General features: G+C 40.7%; 2 protein-coding genes across 2 annotated transcripts in view; one reads left to right on the forward strand and one right to left on the reverse strand.

The window, feature by feature from the left end:
* Window positions 1-5,043: 5,043 nt before the first annotated feature.
* On the reverse strand, window positions 5,044-13,319 carry LOC311209483 (multifunctional protein ADE2). Its single transcript, XM_084286857.1, has 9 exons — window positions 13,114-13,319; window positions 12,427-12,624; window positions 10,271-10,449; window positions 9,489-9,668; window positions 9,285-9,398; window positions 8,397-8,480; window positions 8,086-8,266; window positions 6,826-6,984; window positions 5,044-6,175 (listed from the first exon to the last, which is right to left on the reverse strand). Exons 1-9 carry the CDS (start codon window positions 13,130-13,132, stop codon window positions 6,009-6,011), a joined length of 1,281 nt encoding a protein of 426 aa, XP_084142983.1. The 5' UTR covers window positions 13,133-13,319; the 3' UTR covers window positions 5,044-6,008.
* Window positions 13,320-13,498: 179 nt separating this feature from the next.
* Window positions 13,499-20,954, forward strand: part of PPAT (phosphoribosyl pyrophosphate amidotransferase) — a 47,070-nt gene continuing 39,614 nt past the window's right edge. Inside the window, exon 1 of the mRNA XM_084286856.1 lies at window positions 13,499-13,698. Coding sequence (XP_084142982.1) covers window positions 13,571-13,698 — 128 coding nt within the window. The 5' untranslated portion in view covers window positions 13,499-13,570. The remainder of the gene's footprint in view (window positions 13,699-20,954) is intronic.

The raw sequence follows: 20,954 nt of genomic DNA on the forward strand, positions 1-20,954 counted from the left end.
ATGTACATAATCTTTATGCTCATAGTACCTCTCGCAGACTGGTTATCAGTCAGACAAGTTTGTTGCTGGTGTCCTGCTTTTGTAGCTACTGTGCTTAATTAAGGTGGCTTGAAATAGGAAATTTTCATTTCACAGAATTTGAAAGCTGAAATTACAGTTAAACAGATGGGTGTTTCACAAGCTTGTTAGTCAGGTCCTCTGTCTCTTCTGACACATAAGGCTTGAGATATTACAGGCAAACCAGAATCTGCTGGATCAGTTTTAATGTGGGCTTCTATCCAGGATAAATTTTCTTTGTTGTGTGAGTAAAGAACTGGGTTAGTATTTGGGAATACTACTTCATTTGTGTAATAGAAGAAAGAGGATCCTCCCTTTCTCTGCTTCAGTATGTTAACAACCTTAAAAGCTTAATCTTTGTATTACTGTGATCTTAGGAATGCAGATGACAGGATTTTATTTTTTCTTGAGAGGAAAATAACCAATTTCATGGAAGACTTTTTTTTTTCCCTTTCAGGGACCTTTAATTTTGAAATTGAGTATTCCCTAGTCTGCTGGAAGATGTGGTTTCTAGCTGTTCTTACACATTCCCATGAGTTTTAAACAAAATAAAATGTGATGAGAACAGATGAGGAAGTGTTAGATGGCTGGCACTGTTCTGTGCTTATGTAAGCTCCATGTCTGGAACTGGGGAAAAAGCTAAGAACTTCAAAGAACAGCAACAAAAAAGCAAAGTTACTGTGATTGTCTTAATGCATCATGTATTAGTCAAAGTATTACTGACTAATAGCTATTTCACAAACCTGATGATTGAAGATGCCATTGGGAATGAGATAAAATTGAGAATGAGGAGGAAAAAGACTTTTAAGAGGCCTCATAAATTGGGATTTTCTCAGGTGCTAGGTTGTGGATCAGATTTTGTCACTTCATGCAGTTGGGATGGGACAGAACATCAAGACAGACTGAATGTTGGCACAGGTCTTTCAGTTTATATCTTGAAGACATACCATGCTATCCTTGGTACATAATGTTCTGAATTAGGGAAGTCCTTTCATATTCTTTTGGTATTTTTTTGCCACTCTGCACTGGAAGTATGGGAAAAAGGTTGTTTGTTAGTGAGTAGACATGAGGTATTTTTTAAAGGATCACTATAATCATACTGCTTGATCATCTTATTGAAATCTCTCTATAACCTCGTTATTTAGTGCCTTTCTACAATTAAAAAAAAGCTGCAAAATGTTTAATGCTAGTATTTAAGTTATTCTAAGGCCTTTACCCAAAACAAAGCAAAATAGTGTCCCATGAGATTTGAGCCTTGATTTTTATTGAAGATACACTTTTGTGGATGCTATTGACTGCAACTGCTTTCATGAATAAAGGTCTATAAAAAGTATTTCACTATGAATTTGAAAATATAATAGCATTAGTGATACTATGAGTGTAGTTCAAGTGTAGTCAGACATGCCTGTGAGGTTGTGGCAAGCTCACCAGGCAGGAGAAAGACAGGAAAAAGTAGGTGAAGCCTTTACACTTCCAGTTGAAGACTTATGTTTTGCTAAAGAACAGTTTGGTGAAAGAACGTTTTGTATTGGAAACAATTTTCAGAACAGGCTGAATATGAACCTGTAGCTAGGAAGCTAACCACGTACTAGATGTTTAGATACAACAGAAATTGATGTAATGGGAAACAGAACCATGGAGCTGTACTGTATTAAGACAAATATAGTCACTGCCCGATCAAAGCAGAACTTCTCTGGAACTTGGCATCTTGAAAAAATTCTTAATTAAATCTGTTTGAGCGTTGGTTCCATGTATTCAAGAGCTTTCTAATCTGTCAGCTAGGAAAACTTCTATCAGCATGGAGCTATATTGTGTGCTTGGCAAAGTGGGCTAGCTTTTCCCTGACAACACTGTACATTTTATTTTGTTCCATTATCCCCTTTTCCCCCTCTTTTTCCTCCTCTTCCTCCTTATATCAGACCATACTTCATTATGACTGCTTGTTGGGACTACCAGTCCATCTTCTTTCATATGTCGGTCAACATCTGTTCAGCAGATGCTTCAACCTACTGTCCTCTGCTGGGTGGAATTCTGGCATTTTATAGAAGCTTAGGGTTCCTGTAAGTGACAAATTAATCCTTCCCATGAAAAACTCAGTCCTTGAAAATACTCAGACTTAATATTCTCAAGTGTCTGTTGTGGTTTGGCAATATATTTGCTGTTCTGTTTTTCTATGAAGACATCATCCTACTTGTGATGACATCTGTCATCAGGAGGGGGGGGGGAGATAAGATGTTATTGTTGGTTCTTCTACTGAGTTCCACACAAATGCAACTTAATTCCTTCTTCAAGAACTTCTGAATTTTACCTTCCACAGGGAATGAGAAATCTTTTGTCTTCTTCAAGTTTTAAGATCTTTACACTGAAGGCACACTCTTCCAGTTAAATCCTTCAGAGAATTCACACTATAACTGAACTGATATTTTGAAGTCATAATCAGCTGCAGCCTTGTGATGATCTAGCACCTGTTGCAGTCATTTAAGGAAACAAATTGAAATAGCCCTAAAAGGGGATTTTCACCTCCTATAAACTTTCTAAAATGCCCATGGTAGTTAAAGCACCCTTCTAAGGGAAAACTTGAGTTTTGTCCCTTTTTCCCAGTAGAGAAGGGATTAATTTGCTTATAACCTGGGTGACTGTTCTAACTTGGAGGGCATCTCATGTTTTGAGTGAGTGGGTAAGCTTTGTGATTCTGGCTGTAATACTGATTTTGTGTATCCTGATGGGACTTGGATGAGTAAGAGGCTTAGCTGTTGCGGTCTGTCAAGACCTAAGATGGTTCTGCACAAGGACAACAGCAGATGCTTAAGGGGTAGGGAAATGGAATTTCTGAAAATAAAGCTAGAGGCTTCAGGTCTCTCCGATCATGCAGCAAGCAGTTGCATGGTTCTGAAGATTTTGAGTTTCAAATGCACATACTTAGATCTGAAATTGAATAGGGATTGGGACTGCAACCCAATTGTAGAGGTACTTAAGCTCTGCAGGAACTTCAGGTGTGGAGTTTCTGCTGTTTGATTTTTATTTTTTTTTTAATCAACCTTTCATGCTTTCTCTAGTGTGCATAAAGGTGTGCTTTTTCTTTAGGTAGGAATTATTTCAGCAGCTTGCAAAAAAAACCCACATCAATAACATAGTGCCTTTACGCTATTATCCCCATAAAAGTAAGATCATTGTGCCTTGGACTTCAATTCACTTCTTACAACTCTGCATGTTCAGGATATTGACTATTATGTTCAAAGCTCTGGGGAATGTTTTTTAAACTCGAGTTAAAGATGGAGGGTATCAATGGAAACTTAGGTTTTTATACTTGATTTGAGTTTTTATAGAATGGGGTTTAGTGTTTTTTTTTTTTTTTATGATTGAAGACAATTTATTAAAGGCTGAACATCAGCTTCCATTTACCTTTACTTAAAGCAGTTGAGGATGTAAAATGAGTCCTACCCTGAGTACTTCCTTCTGTTAATTCTAAACAGCTGCTTGCTGATACCTTCTAAGAACTTCTGCAGTTAAGCAGGTAACTACTAATTAGGACACGATCTAATCTAGGGTCCTAGGTTCCACAGTAGCTGCTTAAAACTGTATTTTTATTACAGGTATTCCCCTCAATTTAAAAAATACAAATAGATGTCACTAACCTTTCTACACTGTAATTTTGGGGAAGATAAGTGCACTTCAGAATTTTTTGGGATAGTTTTTTAATACTGGACAAAACCACAACTGCCACAGCAGCAAGTGCTGGCTGAAGAACTATTCAGGTTATTGCCTCAGTACAATAAATAGAACGCTGAAAAATGAGGGAAGCACTTGCATTTCACAGCACAAACTTTGGGAAGAACTTGCTGTTAAGAGTTGTCCTAGAGGCAGAAGTGTTAACATCCTTGCAGTAATAAGCCACTCCAAGTTTCATCTGCTCATCACAGCAATGTACCATTAATGCTAACTGCCCTCTCTTAGTACTTCTGTCTCTTCTTTGCAAGACAACGTCACAAACATGGCTTTGCTTCTGATGAGTTAGTACAGACTACAAAAAAAAACACCCAAAAGCTTAAGCATGATCTTCTCTGTGGCAACTGAAGCACTTAACATGCTCATGCCTAACATAGCTTGGCATTTTTTTTTTTTTTTTTTTTTTTTACAAATGAAGTTAGTATCATCAGGGAGCAAGCAACTTGAGAAAAGAAACTAGCACCAGTACAGACCATGCCAGGTTTTAACATTCAACCTATGGAGTATTACTATTTTTTGTTGCATAGGTGGAAGATTATGCAGACAGCACTACGCATACCCCTACCATGGGGATGAGGGGGATGCAAAGGGCTGGCTGCAGGTATATCATGATGGTTCTGTGATAGGTGGGTGACTGATAAGCTCATCAGGTTGATTACCCATCACAGCTAGTAGCCTGTCCAGGTGTGTTGGGTAGGGAGAAAAGAAATAAATGCCATACATGCATTCAGCTTGTAAATAGCCTCATTCTTCTGCTGGTAGGGGGTGAAGTGCTACACTCCCCCTTGCTTGCTCTGGTGCTTGTCTGAGCACAAGATGAGAATTGATCAATTTAAAAAGACTGCACTGCAGAAGACAGCACTATTTAGAGTGCTGCCATATAGTTAAGAGAGAAGCCGTGATCCCTTCCTGTGACCAAGAAAGCTAGAAGAAAGTAATCCAGTTTTCCTCACTAAGGGGTGTGACCCATTACACAATAACAGAAGGGTATATTTTATGAACAAAGCAACACAGCTTCCTGTAACAGGGAGCAATGTTGTTTACTACTTCACCTTGCAAAAGCCACCCTTGTGCAAATTTAGCACATAAACTTCAACAAGTGTTTCACCTAATTTCAGATCATGAAGTTATACACAACAGCTGATGACTAATTTGTGTTTATCAAGTCTCCATGAACAGCTTTGAATTCAATAGTTTATTTAATTATAAAAAGCATGAATGTTACATACATTGAATAATTGCATATTTCTCAGAATCAGTACCTATTTAGAAGAATGGTATGTGCAAAGACGAGACAATCATGCTTAGATTTCCCCCAGTAGTTTGGTGCTTTATCATTTGTTCCCACCTTCAGTTCAGTACAATTCCCATAGAAACAATGAGTGAGGGAATATAGATACATACAGCTAGAGTTACTGAAGTGTATGAGGATAGTCTGACAACACCACATAGGTCCTAGAGATTGGCCTAGTATTTAAAGGGCAAACACTTGACTAGTCCAGGGTTACAGCAAGTAGGCAACAAGCCTAGTTACAATTCCATTCAGATCTATAACTTGTGAAAAACAGAACTGGTGTTAACTTCATCACAGCATTTGAGATGATAGTGACGGGATGTATATGTGCATACATACACACATGAGAAAATATAATGGATATTTGTGATTTTTAAATAAGGCAGATATTTCTTTCAGGCTGTTACATTTTTCCAGATTATTTTCTTATTAATACAGCATATGTTGCCATTTTATTGCTAAAGGAAAGCATACCATCATTGCAAGCAGAACAGTATCAGTACTAGTTTTAGTTAGTCCTGTTGAGTTAATAAAGTTCAGGACATACATTATTACTATGGAAGAATATTACTGTTACAGAAACAGAAAACAAGGGGATTTCTATTTGAATCACCAAATCATTATCTTGACATGAACATCAGCTGTAGTCTACACTGAAAAGCAGAACAGCACTATTTTGGAGCAGCAGAAAGGTAACTAAAATACTATTTTCCCCATCTTTTACTAAGTTATATTAAAAAACTTAAAACCAAAAAAAAAAAAAAAATACAGAAGAGAGGGACGAGGACACAGCAGACTCCATCTACTGCTCTAAAGATTCTTTCTTCTGTCAGAAAAGATACAGAATTTCTCAGCTCATCCAACTGAGAACCCTAATGAATGTACACGCCATTAGTTCTGTGTAGCTAGAAAAGTTACTCGTTAGTTTGACTTACAAGGTGCACTCTCGAAGCTTTTTGTCAGCCTGCTTCAAGGAGATCCATGTGTTTAACATGCTTGATCGCAGTTTGGCCCACACCAAGTGGTTGTTTAACCCAAATATCTGGGCAGCAAACTGAGCAGCTCCTTCAGGTGACAGAGTAGTAGGACAGCCGAGGCCTGCAAAGAAAGGAAAACGTCACCTACACCTACCAAAGCATGTTTTCTAGGCACAAGCAAAACACTGCCTCTAAATAACAACTTAAAACAATGCTTGTTTCAGCACTCAGGAGCTGCATGATCTAGTTTTGAAACTCCTGAAGTGTCCCATGTTCATTACTTCTCTTTGTGGCATTTGAAACCAGAAGCCAGCATAACAAATGACTCTCCTCATTCAGAGGTAACAGACTTCTGGGCCTTTGTGCTGTCAAACATCCATTCTAGTCGCTAACAAAAATTAAAATCCATGCAGGCAATAATGCACTGTTATAAGCCAATTGTAGAAAGGCTTTTCTTTTTTGATCATAGTAAAATGCAGCTCTATAAGTAGAACAAAAAAAGTTCCCATTCATACCAATTCCAGCTTCAAATTCAGATGTTTAGTAAGGATAAGCAAAGGATTGTATCTTTCAAAGGGTATTTGTATGTAATCTTTGCTCTACTGATTTGATTGCAAAAAGCCCAGGAAAAAAAGAGAATGTGTGCAAGAGATTTCTACAGACTTTGTTCAGTACTGATCTACTGTTCCAAACAGTGTGCGCGCACACACACATAGGCTAGAACAAGTAGAGCTATATCAGTACAACAGCACTGGTTGAAGATTGTCTTACCACTGGGTAGTCTGAGAGAAGACCACACATCCTGGGCACCCCAGTCAGCAGAAAGTGGAGGACAGTTGACAACTGGGTAAGCAGTGTTACCCGACATCACTGGCCCCAAACCATTGCTTCTGCCAGCCACTGCAACAAACACAGTTGGGATTCCATCTCCTTAGGAGGGGGAAGAAAAGCAAAGAAGAACATCAGATAAGCAATCCACCTTGTTTCCTCCCACTTGCTTTTGTAGGCTCTTTATCAGAGTATACAGCTCTTCTGCCTGCAGTTAGTTTTGTTGATTCTGCTACATAGCACTAAAGTTTTATCTTGAATTTCTCCTTTGCAAAACTAAGTCAAATCTTGGAGCCTTAAAACCCAGATATTGCCTACTGTAAACTGAAGTTAGCATGCCTTACTCTGCCTCTGAGGAAAAGTACCATTATCAGATGACTAAGTGCTGCTTAGCTTTTGAAAAAAGCAGCATTTAAAGATACTGGAGACTTAGTTGGCTGTATTCTTGCTCAAATGTTAAGCTATGTTTCTATTCTATAAGGTCTTAACCAATTCACCTTTTAACAAGTGCCTTTTAACTGTAGTTACCACACCTGTACTGTCATTGAGTCTTTAACTGCTTCCCCTCATAGCTCATCTGTCAGTTTTTCCTCTGTAGGAAGTACACTACTCCTATAAGCATAAATAGTTAATTCTTCGCTCTTCTCTGGTAGCATATACACCTTTTTAAAGAGATGTCAAGTTTTCTTGGTAGAAATACAGATTTAAATCACATTTTTCTCATGGCATCTAAAATTAAGTGTATTTTCAATAAACAGGTAGGATGATGGCGGCAACATCTGCCCTGTAAGTAACATATAAAAACATTTAGTCGCTAGAGAAATCATCACTTCCCCATTTCAGAAATACACTTCCTGTAGCATCTTGCCACTGATGCTGGTATAAATATTATCAAGGCCTGGGCAAAGCAGTTCAGGTACTGGGTTAAAAGCAGAGTTCAGGCTTTAGAGTAATGGAAGTTGTGTCTGGGCTGTGGGACAATGCATTATTCCATAATTGCTTAGTGCAGCCTATAACCTATCATTATGTAATTAGCAAATGAAGAAGTACATTGTAACAGCTTAGTCGTGTTTAACAAAATTTGGAAGAGACACCCACACAACTCCTTAAAATGACAAATAATTTTTGTTAGATTGAGAGTTAGATTGAAACAATATCATGTACAATCTGAAACTCAATCTAACTAATTTCTTTGGCATTTACCTTCGTATTCTGCTTTGATCCTCAGAGTTTCATCTGGCCCTTTGTGGGCAGAGGTTACTCTTAACTCACAAGGAATTCCAAAGGTTGCACATGCCTTCTTTATTTTTTCACAGTGACTGAGGTCAGAAGGGGATCCCATCAATACCACAACTCTACCTTGGCTCTTTGTTTTCAGAAGCAGCTATGGAGGAGAAGGGGGTAGGGGCAGGAGAAGGAAAAAGAGTCAGCAGGATTCTAGATACATTGTTCATTAGAGGAGAAAACCAACTGACCAACCCGAAACCAAACACGAAAACCCCACACATACATACCTCTACTCTTTCTGCAACCCATTCAAAGTTTCTCTTAACCATTTGCAGTGCTTCAGGAGTCACTTCTTTCAGGTCTCGATAGGACTGAAAAAGAAAAAAAAGAACAAAAACAAATGTGAAAATTGATGTTGTGCTTTGGGTACAAAAAGCACTCATTTTGCTATCGTAATTAAGAATACCCCAGCTGAAATATTGATGCCATTTCTAACAAGGAAGGAGAGACAATAATGGTAGTTACTTTAGAAGCTCTCTTCTGTAAGTCCTTTTCTTTGCATAGAATATGAAGTGGAAAGAGCCAAGTTTTTAATCATACCAAAGTAAGGGCTGAAATGGATGCAATTACTTCTTTTATACATGAACATGAAAGATGAAAGCAAGGAAGAACTAATGAACAACTACCTCAGTAAACAACCATCTATGTTATAATTCATAGCCATTTGTTAACATGGAAGGCTTTTAGCCACACCAAGTATCAAGGTTTTGCTAACTTCCCAACGGGTAAGCTTAAGAAAACATCCAACTAATTTATTTTTTAATTGGAATTAATTAATTTAAATAATGTAAAGTTGGAACTTGTAGTGACACGACAGCCTGCAGCAGCATTGCACTAGCCAGCCTAGGTTCTGCATGACATTACGGTGTACCTCACTTTAAGTAGATGAACAAAAAGCACAGAGCAATTCACTCTGACATGCTACTACATGATTCAGGTAAAGTAAACAACTGAGTAGTTCTGTTTCCTGATTTAAGTTCAACAATAGAGTAATAACCCTGCTTCCTGCTATCCGGGAAAAAAAAAGCACTCCGAAAGCAGGTATTTAAGTGACTGTTTTACTTTTTTCTTTCTCCTTTCCAAATGACTTAGAAGATAAAAAGACTAAACATTACCTGTTTGTCCTTCTGCTGGCTTCTGTCTCCTGATGGCCACAGTCTCCATGAATCATTATCAATAACATCAGCAAGAACGATTTCTTTTGTCAAAATATTAACACCAAATTCAATCTAAAAAGACAACAAGAATCCTATCTTAGGAACTACTCAGTGATATCTTTCCTGTCAGAACAAGGATCGTGAGAAGTCGTACTTGCATACCTTCAGGTCTACCAGAGTGCAGTTTTGGGGCTGCCATGATTTTTCCAGGATCTCAAAAATAGCTTGAGTAGAACGAGCCATAATATCCACTTCCGTCTGGCCAATAGTAAGTCCAGCAAAAGAGAATTTTGCTTCAATTAGCTGCTCTTCAGACCACTGTGGATCATTGTTGGCATCATCCTATTAAGAAAACCAAAACAGGTAAGAGCATGTAAGTTAAGTTTACTATAATGGAAAAATAACCATTAGAAGATAGTACATTTGGGCTTAAAATAAAAAAGATATTGGCTCGTAACTAGAATTTTGTAATTAGTGCTTAAAAACAGAGAGCAGCATTAAACACACTTGTAACACTTTAACATTTTTCAAAACACTTCAAGTTTGGACAGCATTCCAAGAGCAAAAAAAACAAGAAAACAAAACAAAACAAAAAAAAAAAAAAAAAAAACACAACAACAAACAAACCACAAAACACAAGCACTTTAGGCCATAGTTCACAAGACACAGCTCTTCCTGGGATATATCAGAAAGCGTCTCCTTTCTATCCCATTTGGCTTGTTACTCTTTCATGCCCCCGTGAGCCAGTATTGCACTGTATATGCTTTGGACCAAACAGCTCTTGGATGAGAATATGAGAAAGTTTCAAGATAGCGAGTGATACCACCAACCCTAAAAGAAGGTCAATTGCTAGTGCAACCTGCTATCCACCAGCATTTTTAGAAAGATGCTACAGAGTTTTTCTAGCTCTAAGTTTGATTAACACCGCAGGAGAGGAAACTTACCTTGAAAAACATCTCAATTTTGGGTGGGTAAAACTTATAGCCTTCTTTGACACCAGGGTTTCTTTTGAGGAAGGAGCCAGTAGCAATTCTTCTGCACACCCATTCGATCGGGATCATTTCACAGTGAGCTGCTATGAATGCTGTGTCACTGTGTTTTCTGACAAAAGCCGTTTTGATTCCTAAATATAAAGATTAGTTCCATTACTACGCAAACTCCACAACTGAAACAAGACTCAAAAGCATCTTTAAGTTTAAGCACAAACAAATCTTATTTTTCTCTGGACTTCAGGGATACACTGAATCTCTTCAAGGTATTTTAAGCCTAACAAGAAGGCTTCATTTTTGTCTTGCAAAAGGCCTTCACTGCCATTATTTTCCTACAGGTCAGTAGTTTGCCAGTTTTATCATGCCATGTTCACCTGTTGCTCAGGTCCTTCTGCTCTGGTCAGAAATCCAATTGCTGCAAATCCTTCCCTCATGATGGTTTGTTTTTAAAGCAAAAGTTAGCAGCAACAGTACCCAAATATACCCTCTGGTGGAAGATCTATGGACTGGAACATCGTACGGTGAAGGGCAATTGGAGTTAGCAAAAGACAACAAAATAGAAGGTAATTTTTGCTACTTCATTCACAAAAGAGGATGGGGCAAGGGAAAGAACGACTTAGTTTTTTTAATGAAAGGAAGGTCTAACATTTATGTGGGGCACTAGATCATTGTGATTTGTTGGACAACAGACATTAAGACTCAGCAATACATATAAATAAGAATCTCCTCCAGCATATCTTACATGATTTTAAGATACAAGAACATATTAAACATTGACAGCCAATTGGTGCCAATAGTCATTTTAAGTGTAACACAGCTCTTTTCTCATCTCACTCCTAGGGAAAGACAAATGTCAAACCCAACTGCATCTGCCAGAAAAAGAGAACAAAGGATCTGCAAACAATCACTTCAAGAAGTAGCTCTGTTCCATTCCACTTCCAGTGACAGTGGAAGAACCTAAAAATACAGTACTGCAATCACATCTTTATAGTTTATTGTAAGGCCCTCAAGGACAATGATTAAAAGAAAGGAACTGCCTACAAAGTAACTTCTAAATCTAGGCATTAAATCCCCCTCATAGCTTTTTTTTTATTTACTACAGTTTTCAATTACTGCAGATGTGTGCTTTTGAAAGGCTGATGTTTGCTCTGCTCTAAGTGGGAGAGAAACTTTAACAGAAGCCTTTGTAAATCACTACCTTTGATAAAGTAGGTCAAGAAGAGTTGTGAAAAAAGCAAACAAACTATTTCTACAATAAGGCATGCATGTTATCTGAAATTTATGCCTGTCATATAACCAAACCAGGGCAGAACCCTACTTCTTTTGTTGCTTTAAACTGCAGCTACAATTTACTCTGTATACTTTTCCATAGCACCTGAAGCTACTGAGTGAAAGCCATTTAAGGGTCTTTGAGGCAGCTCCTTAGCATTTTGATTTCATGCTGCATATGTAGGGTATTAAAATTAGTAGCTTAATTATTGGCCATATAGAATTAGGCAAAGCCAAGTAATTCATTCCTTCTAAATTAGAACCGATACCTAGAGACTTCTTTGTACCATATCAACAACAAGCTTGCTAGGAAAGCCAGTGATTGAGGATCATACTGAACAACTTGATCAAGTCTTCTTTCTCCACCAATCCATTCACAAAAGGCCTTCACCTCCACCTGTCCTTGAAGAAATACTTGCATAGAAACAGAGGTAGATACAACTATACAGAAAGCTCCCTTCTCTCCCTCACATCTGAAACACACTGATTTTACTGTTTGACCGAGATCTATCAATTTATAACAGATAATACAGCTTTTAGAGCAACTGCTACTCAGCCGGGGCTTTGTAGCAGAGGGGAGGGTTAAGGGTATGTCCAGACAAACACGAGGAACTATAGTGGTGGATTAGGTTACTTCACATACTCTCATGGTCTAAACGACCAAGTCACCTACCCAGGTCTGTAGCACTAGAAGGAAAAAAGCCGAACTATGAAGTAACAAAAAAGAAAGACAAAACCGAAAGCATCACAGCCTCGAGGCAGGATAAATCAGTACAGAAGCATCAATGGCTTGCAACACCATCTCAATACGCAGGCATTTGTTCTGCCTTCAGAACACTTACCAGCTTCTTGGAGCAGCTGAAACACACAGCTCGTGGTTGTGTTGGAAATGGCAGCCTTCCCCTCCATTCGGTCCTTCCTGGCCGCGTTTCCCGCTGTTATTTGGTCTTTCGACTGCATCAGAACACATCCCGGGATATCTGGCAGCTCGTACACTTCTTTTGTTTTACCTTCGTTCACTTTTTTGCCAAGTTTCAGCTCTACAGAACAACAGAAAGAAAGATTTGAGATCGAAAGAGCCTTCTTGTTCCTCACACCCGATCAGCTCCGTGCCCAGCAGCATCCCCGCTCCCACTGCAGGAGGCGCGGGCTAACTTTCCTCAGCCACTTTCCACACGCGGCCGCTGCAAGCGCGTGGTGGCTACTTCTGCTACTTTTACTACTTTTTACCTAGTTATTTCTCTTTAAAACTACTTTTAAACCACGGGACTCGCGCTCTGAGGGGGAGCTCTCGCGCCTCGCCTCAGGGGCGCGGCGATCAGCGTGCACCCCCCCCCCCCAATCAAAATAAATAAAATAAAGTAAAATAAAAATATATATTAAGAAAAAAAATAAGTTTTGTGACGAAAAACTTTTACTTCACGCCGCCAGAGCCCACAGGCGGCAGCGCTACTCCCTCTCTCCCCAAACCACCACGACCACCAGCAGCCCCCAGCCGTTACCGGCCCCCTCAGCGCCCCAACGGTTACCTGAGCCGGCGGGGGCCATGGCGATGGCGATGGCGGCGGGAGCGGCGGCGGCAGGCACCTAGGGCACAGGACAGAGCCTTCAGCGCGCCCCGCCGGGCCTCGGCGCCGCGGTAAGAAGGGCCGCGAGAAGGGGCGGGCAGGCGGGGGGGCGGGCAGCGCTAATGGCCGCCACCCCGCGCCTCCTCTTGCTGCCCACCCCCCCCTCAATCCCCAGCCGCCCCCCAGCCCTCCGCCCCCGTTCCCCCCCCGGCACCCCCCGAGCCCCCCGGCGGGGCAGGGGGCGGCGTGCGGGGCCGCAGCCCCTCCGCATGTAAATGAGGCAGGCGACGGCGGCCCCGCGCGGCGCTGTTGGCTGCGTGAGGCAGGGAGGGAGGAAGGGAGAGAGGAGAGCGGGAGGGGAGCCGCCGCCGCCACACGCCGCTGCCCGGGGCTGGGTGCCCGGTTCCCCGCTGCCGCCATGGAGCTGGAGGAGCTGGGCATCCGCGAGGAGTGCGGCGTGTTCGGCTGCATCGCCTCCGGCGTGTGGCCCACCGAGCTGGACGTGCCCCATGTCATCACGCTGGGGCTGGTGGGGCTGCAGCACAGGTAAGGGGGCAGCGGGAGGAGGGGAGAAGGCGTGTGGGGAGAGATGGGGGACGGGGGGGTCCCTTCCTTCATCGGCGGCGGCCGGGCACAAGGAGCGGCGTGGCCGGGGCCCGTTCCCGCTCCGAGCCCCGCTGCCGTCCCGCGCTGGCGGCGAGGCCCTGCCGGAGATGCTGCTCGCACGCAGCCCCGCCGAGGGCCAGGGGAGGCTGCGAACGGAGCAGGGCGCTCAGAGCTGCGGGGCTCCCTCCTCGCAGCCACAAGTGGTGCGGGCTGGGAAAACTCGCCTGCCAGCCGGGAGCTTTAAGGCCCCGTCAACATCCGTGAGCGACTGTGGCGGCTGCGAAGTGGAGTTTTGGTTCTGCCCTCGCTTGGCGTTTCGGAGTTGAGCGCACGCTGTTGAGCGTACACCCATCGTACACCCATCGCTATCTCGGCGCCAGCGAGGTCTGGCTGCCGCGTGGGAGCACATGCACGGCCACACGCACGTGGGGGCTTGGGCTCTGCACCCCAAACGCCTGTGTGGGAAGCCTCGCTTCACTTCACGTTGGAGGAAAGTGGGTGAAAACAGGCACATGCGTGAGTCTGGGGAGGTGGGCTGCTCTAGGCACACATGCACTGAAGAAGGGGGAAAAAAGAAAGTGGGGTTGGTCACTGTATTTTTGAGGTCACAGACATGTGAGGGTTACTCCGAAGTTGTTTTGGACCAAGAGTATAAAATTGCTTACATTCAGGTTTTCTGCTTGTTACAGCCAAGTTTTAGGTACTTTACCTGGCTAAATGGTGCATCCCTACATCACACTCAGGTACTAATGTCTCTTTGGATTGCAGCTGTATCATTCGTAAGCTACATATATTTGCCAGTGTCCGTCAAAATCACTTTTATTGGAAATGATAAAGCTACAGAATCCAAGGAATGAAGCCGGGTAATCAATTAAGGGTCTTATTTTAGGTTGAGCCACTTCTCTGTAAAGAGGCTGGAAAAAAAATCTGATCCCATTTATGCCTGCACAGTTACACTAGTGGACCTGGATGGAGTTCCTTAGCTGGAAATAAAATGACTGCTGTGTTTTTCATCATTTTGCAGCTTACTGTCTCAACTTTCACTGCAACCTGATTTCATGATTTTCAATACACAGTTTTTTTTCTCCTTTTTTTTTTTTTTTTTTTTCTGATGGGCACTTGACAAGTATATTTGATATCCATGAGTTCTTTAGTATCAAATGCCCCCTGAGGAGCCTTATTTGAGACAACTGTAGCCAGTAATGCTAATGTTGTGACTAAAGTGGAAGCAATTGGCAAGTTCTAAAAAATCACAGAATAAGTACCTAAAGGCATACATACACTACCTCTGATTTTGATTTCTTTAGTAACTCAGTAACTAAAAAAATCTAAGGGATGCTTAGAGACATAAACCTTATTGCATCTGTAAAATCAAACTTGTTTACTTTCACTGTGAAGTTAAACAGTCCGTTCAATTAGGTATACCTTTCAAACAGGCAATAAAATTCTACTAAATAGCTGAGATTTAAATGTTCCCATTTCCTTTAATGTTTCTCTCTAACCTCTTTGAATTTTCCCTTAGTGTAGTAAAAGGCGGTGGCATCCCTATCAGGAGGTAATACGGTAGCACCTGTTCTTGTTGGAACATCTCTTGAAAACCAGGATTAAGTTTTAGCATCAACTGTATCAGTAAATTACACTAAGCACATTCTTTTAAACTGAAAAGGTAAGAAGCATCTCTTTAACAGTATTCCTTTCAAGGTATGTAAATATGGGAGAGAAGCATGGTAGGTAAATAACAATGGATAGTCCCAAGCAGGCCCTGAGTGACCATCAGAAGTTTGGTTGTCCGCTAGAAAATAAAGTCCTTAGACCTCCCATTGAAATTAATAAGGATTTGTAGATAATGACTACTGGCCTTAGATAGTCATAGTCATGATTCTTCTGTTGCTAATTAGTCCTGTGCAGTAAGTCAAATGTCAGAATTTGGCCCTTAATTCACCTCAGATTTTAGAAATTAGAATATTCAAGCATGGCAGTGCATTGAGCTGCATTCTTGAGATGACTGATCCACACAAAGTGGAGCAAGCTGTTATGAACACAACATAATTTCTAATCCTTGAAATCCTATCTGTATGCATAAACATAGAGTGCTTGTTACAAGCCACAAAAACATATGGCATGAATTCCTTGTGCTCTGTGTTCTGATACAGGCATTTGCAGCAATGTAAAAGGCTTTGCTTTTTGTGATAAATGTCCTGAAGAGCTGATAGGTTTTTTACAGCGTTAGAAAGATATTCAGGCGCTTTGGAGAGCTTTACTTCAGTGAGGATGTTTGCAACTGAAAGCTTGAAACTCAGTACACTGCATCAATCAAACAGAATATTTTAGCATGTATTTGAGTGGTTTTGTTTGTATCACTGAAACTATTCTGCATGAAGCCAGGTGTATTTGTAAGCTGGGTTCTGCAGTGGGCCCACAAGCAGACACACCAGGAAAGGCTGACTTAGAATCTCACTTTATTGTCATGCAAGTGACAACTTCTTAAAGCTTTTTCGTTTTTTTTTTTTCTTTTTTCTTTTTTTTTTAATTAAAAAACAGCTGCTCAGATGTCAAAGCCTAAATTCACACTCCTTTGTAGCAGAAGGCAGAATATGGCTTTTCATTGGCTTTTACTTAATAGTGGTGAACTGTGAATTAAAACAAAAAAAAATATGTGTGTATTCCTACTAACAGTCCTTCCATGCACTAAGAACATTGTACCAATTTAACTTAAGGCCATTTGTTAGTGATTTTCATCTGGTTTTGACGCATTTTTATAGTTATGTTAGCAGTGAATTTCATTATGTTTGAAACTTTAAAGCCTTTAAAGCTAAAACCGTTACTCTGGGTTTAACATTAACGAAGTGGGTATTCTAAGTCATTTTACAAACTGTAAGCCGGGGAACAAAATCACTATAAAATCTACTGCCTGCCAAAATAAAGTCAAGGGATATTGGTAAGGAGAGGACTTTCTTGGGGGCGGTGAGGGAGGGAGGAGGAGTACTGCGAGTTACAAATCTATTAAACGTCATTTGAGTCCTTGACCAGGACAAATTTGCAACCTTAATCTTGGAACAAGTGTGACTCTTGTTAACTTTTTGCAAAATTCTTTGGAAAATATTTTTGGCAGTAATGCCATGTACTGAAACCTGCAATTCAGCTTTGTGCTGATTTTTTAATAAGATCTTTAAAAGGCCCTTTCTGTGCAGGTGGAATTCTGGTTAAAACAGGGATTATTTCTCATCCCAGCTCAGCTGGGTCTATGTATGGGATTGGTGATGAGAAGCAAAGTAAAAGGAAAGGACACTTGGCAGGCATGCTTTTTTGATACCTTCCCTATGACTGTCCGCTATTAAAACTCACACAACCATGCCAAAATAACCACCACTGTTGTAAGCTAGGCTTTTTACTTTGCTCTCTATCCAGTAGAATTGCTAGTTGTTCCCAATTAGCCACTCTTCTAAATATCTCCAGTCAGCATAGCATATTGAATAGGATTATCTACCTTTTATATACAACCTCTTGGCTGCAAGACAGATTTTATAACGCTTTTTAGTAAGTTATTGGTATCCTGTCTCACCTGAGCAAATTAGACCAAATGGATGGAAATTTTCTGAGGATCATGGATATGCTGCAGGTAATGATCCTTATAATTTGGTGTGTAACCTTTTCTTTTCATCTTAAGAACCCAGTATGGGTTTAGCAAATCCTCCATCCCCAGATGCAAAAGCAGCAGTTAATGTTTTAACTGTCTAAACGCCAAATGTTGTAATTAATCATACTTGTATATACATTCCCTATGGAATATACTGGGTAAAATGTTTGTGCAGCTAATAACTTGAGCCTGTATGGGGTTTTACCAGCACATTTGTGCTGTACATGCTGGTAAAAGATTCTCCAGTACTTTCAGAGACTCTTACTGCATGTAGCTAATAGTAACACTTTATAGTACTGATATAGTACAGGTAGTACTGGTTTAAGTTTATAGGCTGTTCTGTGCTGCTAGGTGCTGACAGCCCAGTTTAAGTAGACACCACACCGCTCACTACTGCAGGAAGGGAAATGAGTGAGGCATTTGGCTCACTTTCGACTGCGCTGAGCTCTTAACATCCGTTACAGCTGTTACAGCTTTTACGTACTTTCCTGCATGGTGATTTCCTGAAAGTGAAGACAAACCAGACTTACATTCTAACCAAGTTCCAATCCCTGGAGTATAATGTGTATTTCACAAAATGCAGTCCAGCCTTAGCTCTTATCTCTGGATGTGGAATTACGAATTGGAATAAGATAACATAAGGAGGGGGAAAACCAGCAGAGAAGTGGTACTAAAAGGTGTATTTAAAGAGGATGTTTCAGAGATAATAGCTATTACATTTATTGTGGCCAACAGAGTTTAATTCTGTCTTGTTAACCTAGCTGTGGAGTGGGGATTAGACTTAATTTTTCTTCAAATTGACTTCAGTTAAGTCATCCATGTAGGCATGATACAGCTCTTGAGTTATTTTCACAGGATTGCTTTTTGTTGCCTTGCCTGCCCATCCCTTAAATTTGAGCCTGATGCATGGCGTGAGGGTTGTACACAGCACAGGAGGTTGGTTCCTGATGGGTGCTGTAGGCCAAATAAACTGTCCTGGCTGCTCTTTTTGCCATGTCTCTCACTCCCTTTTCTTGAACTTTAAAATAAACAAAAAAAAACAGGGGTGTTCTAACTTGTTATTAAGTTAGAACTTAAATAAGTTGTGGATAACCATTTGAGCACCTGAGTGCTGGTGCCAATGCAACAGACACCATCTGCAGAAGAGTGGGAGTGTGGAGGGAGTGCTTTTAAGCCAACAGTGATGACTGCATTCCTGGACTCCAGGAATGCAAGTACCTCTCTGCTCAGTGAAGCCCATTCTCCAGGCATTTGGCCCAAATACAGTTTGGGCTACCAGGAAATAAACTAAATAAGGCATTCAGGGGACTTTTCAGGGTAATAGCCCTATCAAAGACGTGTAAAGGGACCCATTCATCTCAGTGAATAAGTGTGCTTCAGAGGTGAATGGACTGTAGATCAGAGTGGTGATTTTTCCATTTATCTGCTACACCTCAAAAATGTCAGTATCCTCCTTGGCAAACTGGGGAGGAGACAGATATGTCCTTAATCTGAATGGTCCCCTGCTAATAGTGCAGATATTTGTGGAGGAGGGAGTAAAACAAAGGCTTTTTCATAGGATCGCTGCTGTTCCCATCATTACTTGATGTTGGTTTGGATTTTTAGCTGGATCATTTCCATGATGTAATTTATACTAGATTCTCAGGAACAGTTGTATGGAAACAACCTAGTTTGGCTTAACTGCTTAAAAGGAACCATATTGTGGTTCTTTTCAGATTCTTTGAGTCTTACTGTAGTGTTCTCACACATAACAGTGTCAGATATGTCCCAAGTTGCATTTACCTTGCCTTTGTGCATGCCTAGGCTAAATATTGTGTGACTGTAACACGTTTATAGAGTAGAGCCTCAGCACAAGTTCAAGTAAATGTAAAAATACTCTGGAAGGATGAGTTGGCTTAACTAAATGCTGTATTTGAAGGGACTTTTTTTGAGAAATCCTTTATTTTAGTGATACTAGATTTAGCCCATTGGCACCACCCCAAAAGATACTGTCAAAGGCAGCAGACAATAGCTCTAGACAACTGGAATTCTGAATGCAACCTTCATGTTATTTTGTCCCTAAGCAGTAAGTGATGTTGTATCATAGCCACAACTGCAATGAAGAAAGGTTGTCCTGATGCCACTTTGATTTATCTGTCTCAGCTTCCTAAACATTCAAGTAAAATACTTCTTACAAAGAAGTGTGAGTAGTGTATAAGTATTAGATAGTGCCAAATGCTCCCCTACACTTGACTTATCACTATTGGCCAAAAATAAATGTGAATGGTAGAAAAGAAGGGGATATTTTTCTGTCAAAATAATTTTTAAAAGCATGCTATACTTTCTAGCCACAAAGCAGAATAGAAGTGGAATCTCACACAAAGGGAAGTCCACCTTCTTTGCACATTGTTAGGTAAATCCTGCTCTCTGCTAAGTGCAGGCATGTTTTCTGAGGAAAACAAACAACAACAACAAAAAAGTAGAAGCCATGCGTGCTTTTTTTTTTTTGTCTGTCAGTTCTTGCTTCATGCCTACCCTCTAGTGTCGATATGAACAGTTTCCAAATAGAGATTGCATGCATGCTCTGCAATTGCGTGTGTGCTCTGACCTTCTAAGAATTTAGACAGTCCTTTGTCTGAGTACTGCTGTACAGTTTTCACCTGGACAGCAGCATTTAATACAGATGCATACTTCTTGAGGTTGTTCTAATTAATAAAATAAGTCTTTTTTTTTGTATTCTGAGAGAAGATTTTTTTGGGGGGTGGGGGGAGCAGGCAGGGGCATTGTAATGAGTGACAGCAAAGCTTTGGAGAGACCTCAATCCTCATGCATCATTCAGAATTTTAAGTGAAGTTTGTCTTTGCAATGCTAACTGCCTTCCTCAAGTTAGCCTTCCTTCTGTGAGGGCAGTCACACTGCAACAAAGCACCTTTGAGCTGCTCCAAGTTAGGGCTAGCACACCTGAGGACTTGCTGGGCTGCTTCAACTCACTAACTGCACAGAAAATCATTTGCTTTTTTTTTTTTTTTTAACTGGGTTAGTCTGGTGTCAAACTATCAAAATGAGCTGGTTTGTGAGGGATCCAGCAGGAATAAAGAGATTTTCATGTTGCAATGAGTTATCAAGTGGCAGCTCGTTTATGCAACTTCAGCCTTGCACTCAGGGAATGGAGTACAGTTATCTTAAAAGCTTCATTTAAATCTGAATTGATCTCAACTGTTTACATAACCTGGAGTGAATTAGAATGGGAACACATTTTTTTCTGGCCCCTTCCACAGAAGGACTAACCTGTGATTTTAGTGCTGCTAGGAATGGGAAGCTCTTCAGCTAGCTCAGCATATTCTAGGACACCTGATCACGAAGCAGGGACAGGGACAGATTCCTTGTCCTGCCAAAGGTTGCAGTTCTATATGCAAGTAATATAATAGATGTAAGTTCAAGGATGTGTCTTTAAACCAATGCAATTGTAAAGGAAAGAAAAAAGGAAAGGTTTTTGTTGTTGTTTTTTAGCTAACTGTGATTAGTATTACAATTGTCTCATTATAAGCTAAAGATTTTTACATTTACATTGGTTTACACT

Source organism: Netta rufina (assembly GCF_964035555.1).
Source record: "Netta rufina genome assembly, chromosome: 4".
Lineage (NCBI taxonomy): Eukaryota > Metazoa > Chordata > Aves > Anseriformes > Anatidae > Netta > Netta rufina.

Bases quoted from the DNA above. Each gene is read 5' to 3' on its own strand.
- LOC311209483 (XM_084286857.1), bottom strand. The intron at 6,985-8,085 runs GTAAATGCCAAA...CCCCCTCCTAAG, and splicing joins GATCAAAGCAGAATACGAAG to GAGATGGAATCCCAACTGTG. The intron at 6,176-6,825 runs GTAAGACAATCT...CTTTCTTTGCAG, and splicing joins TTCTCTCAGACTACCCAGTG to GCCTCGGCTGTCCTACTACT.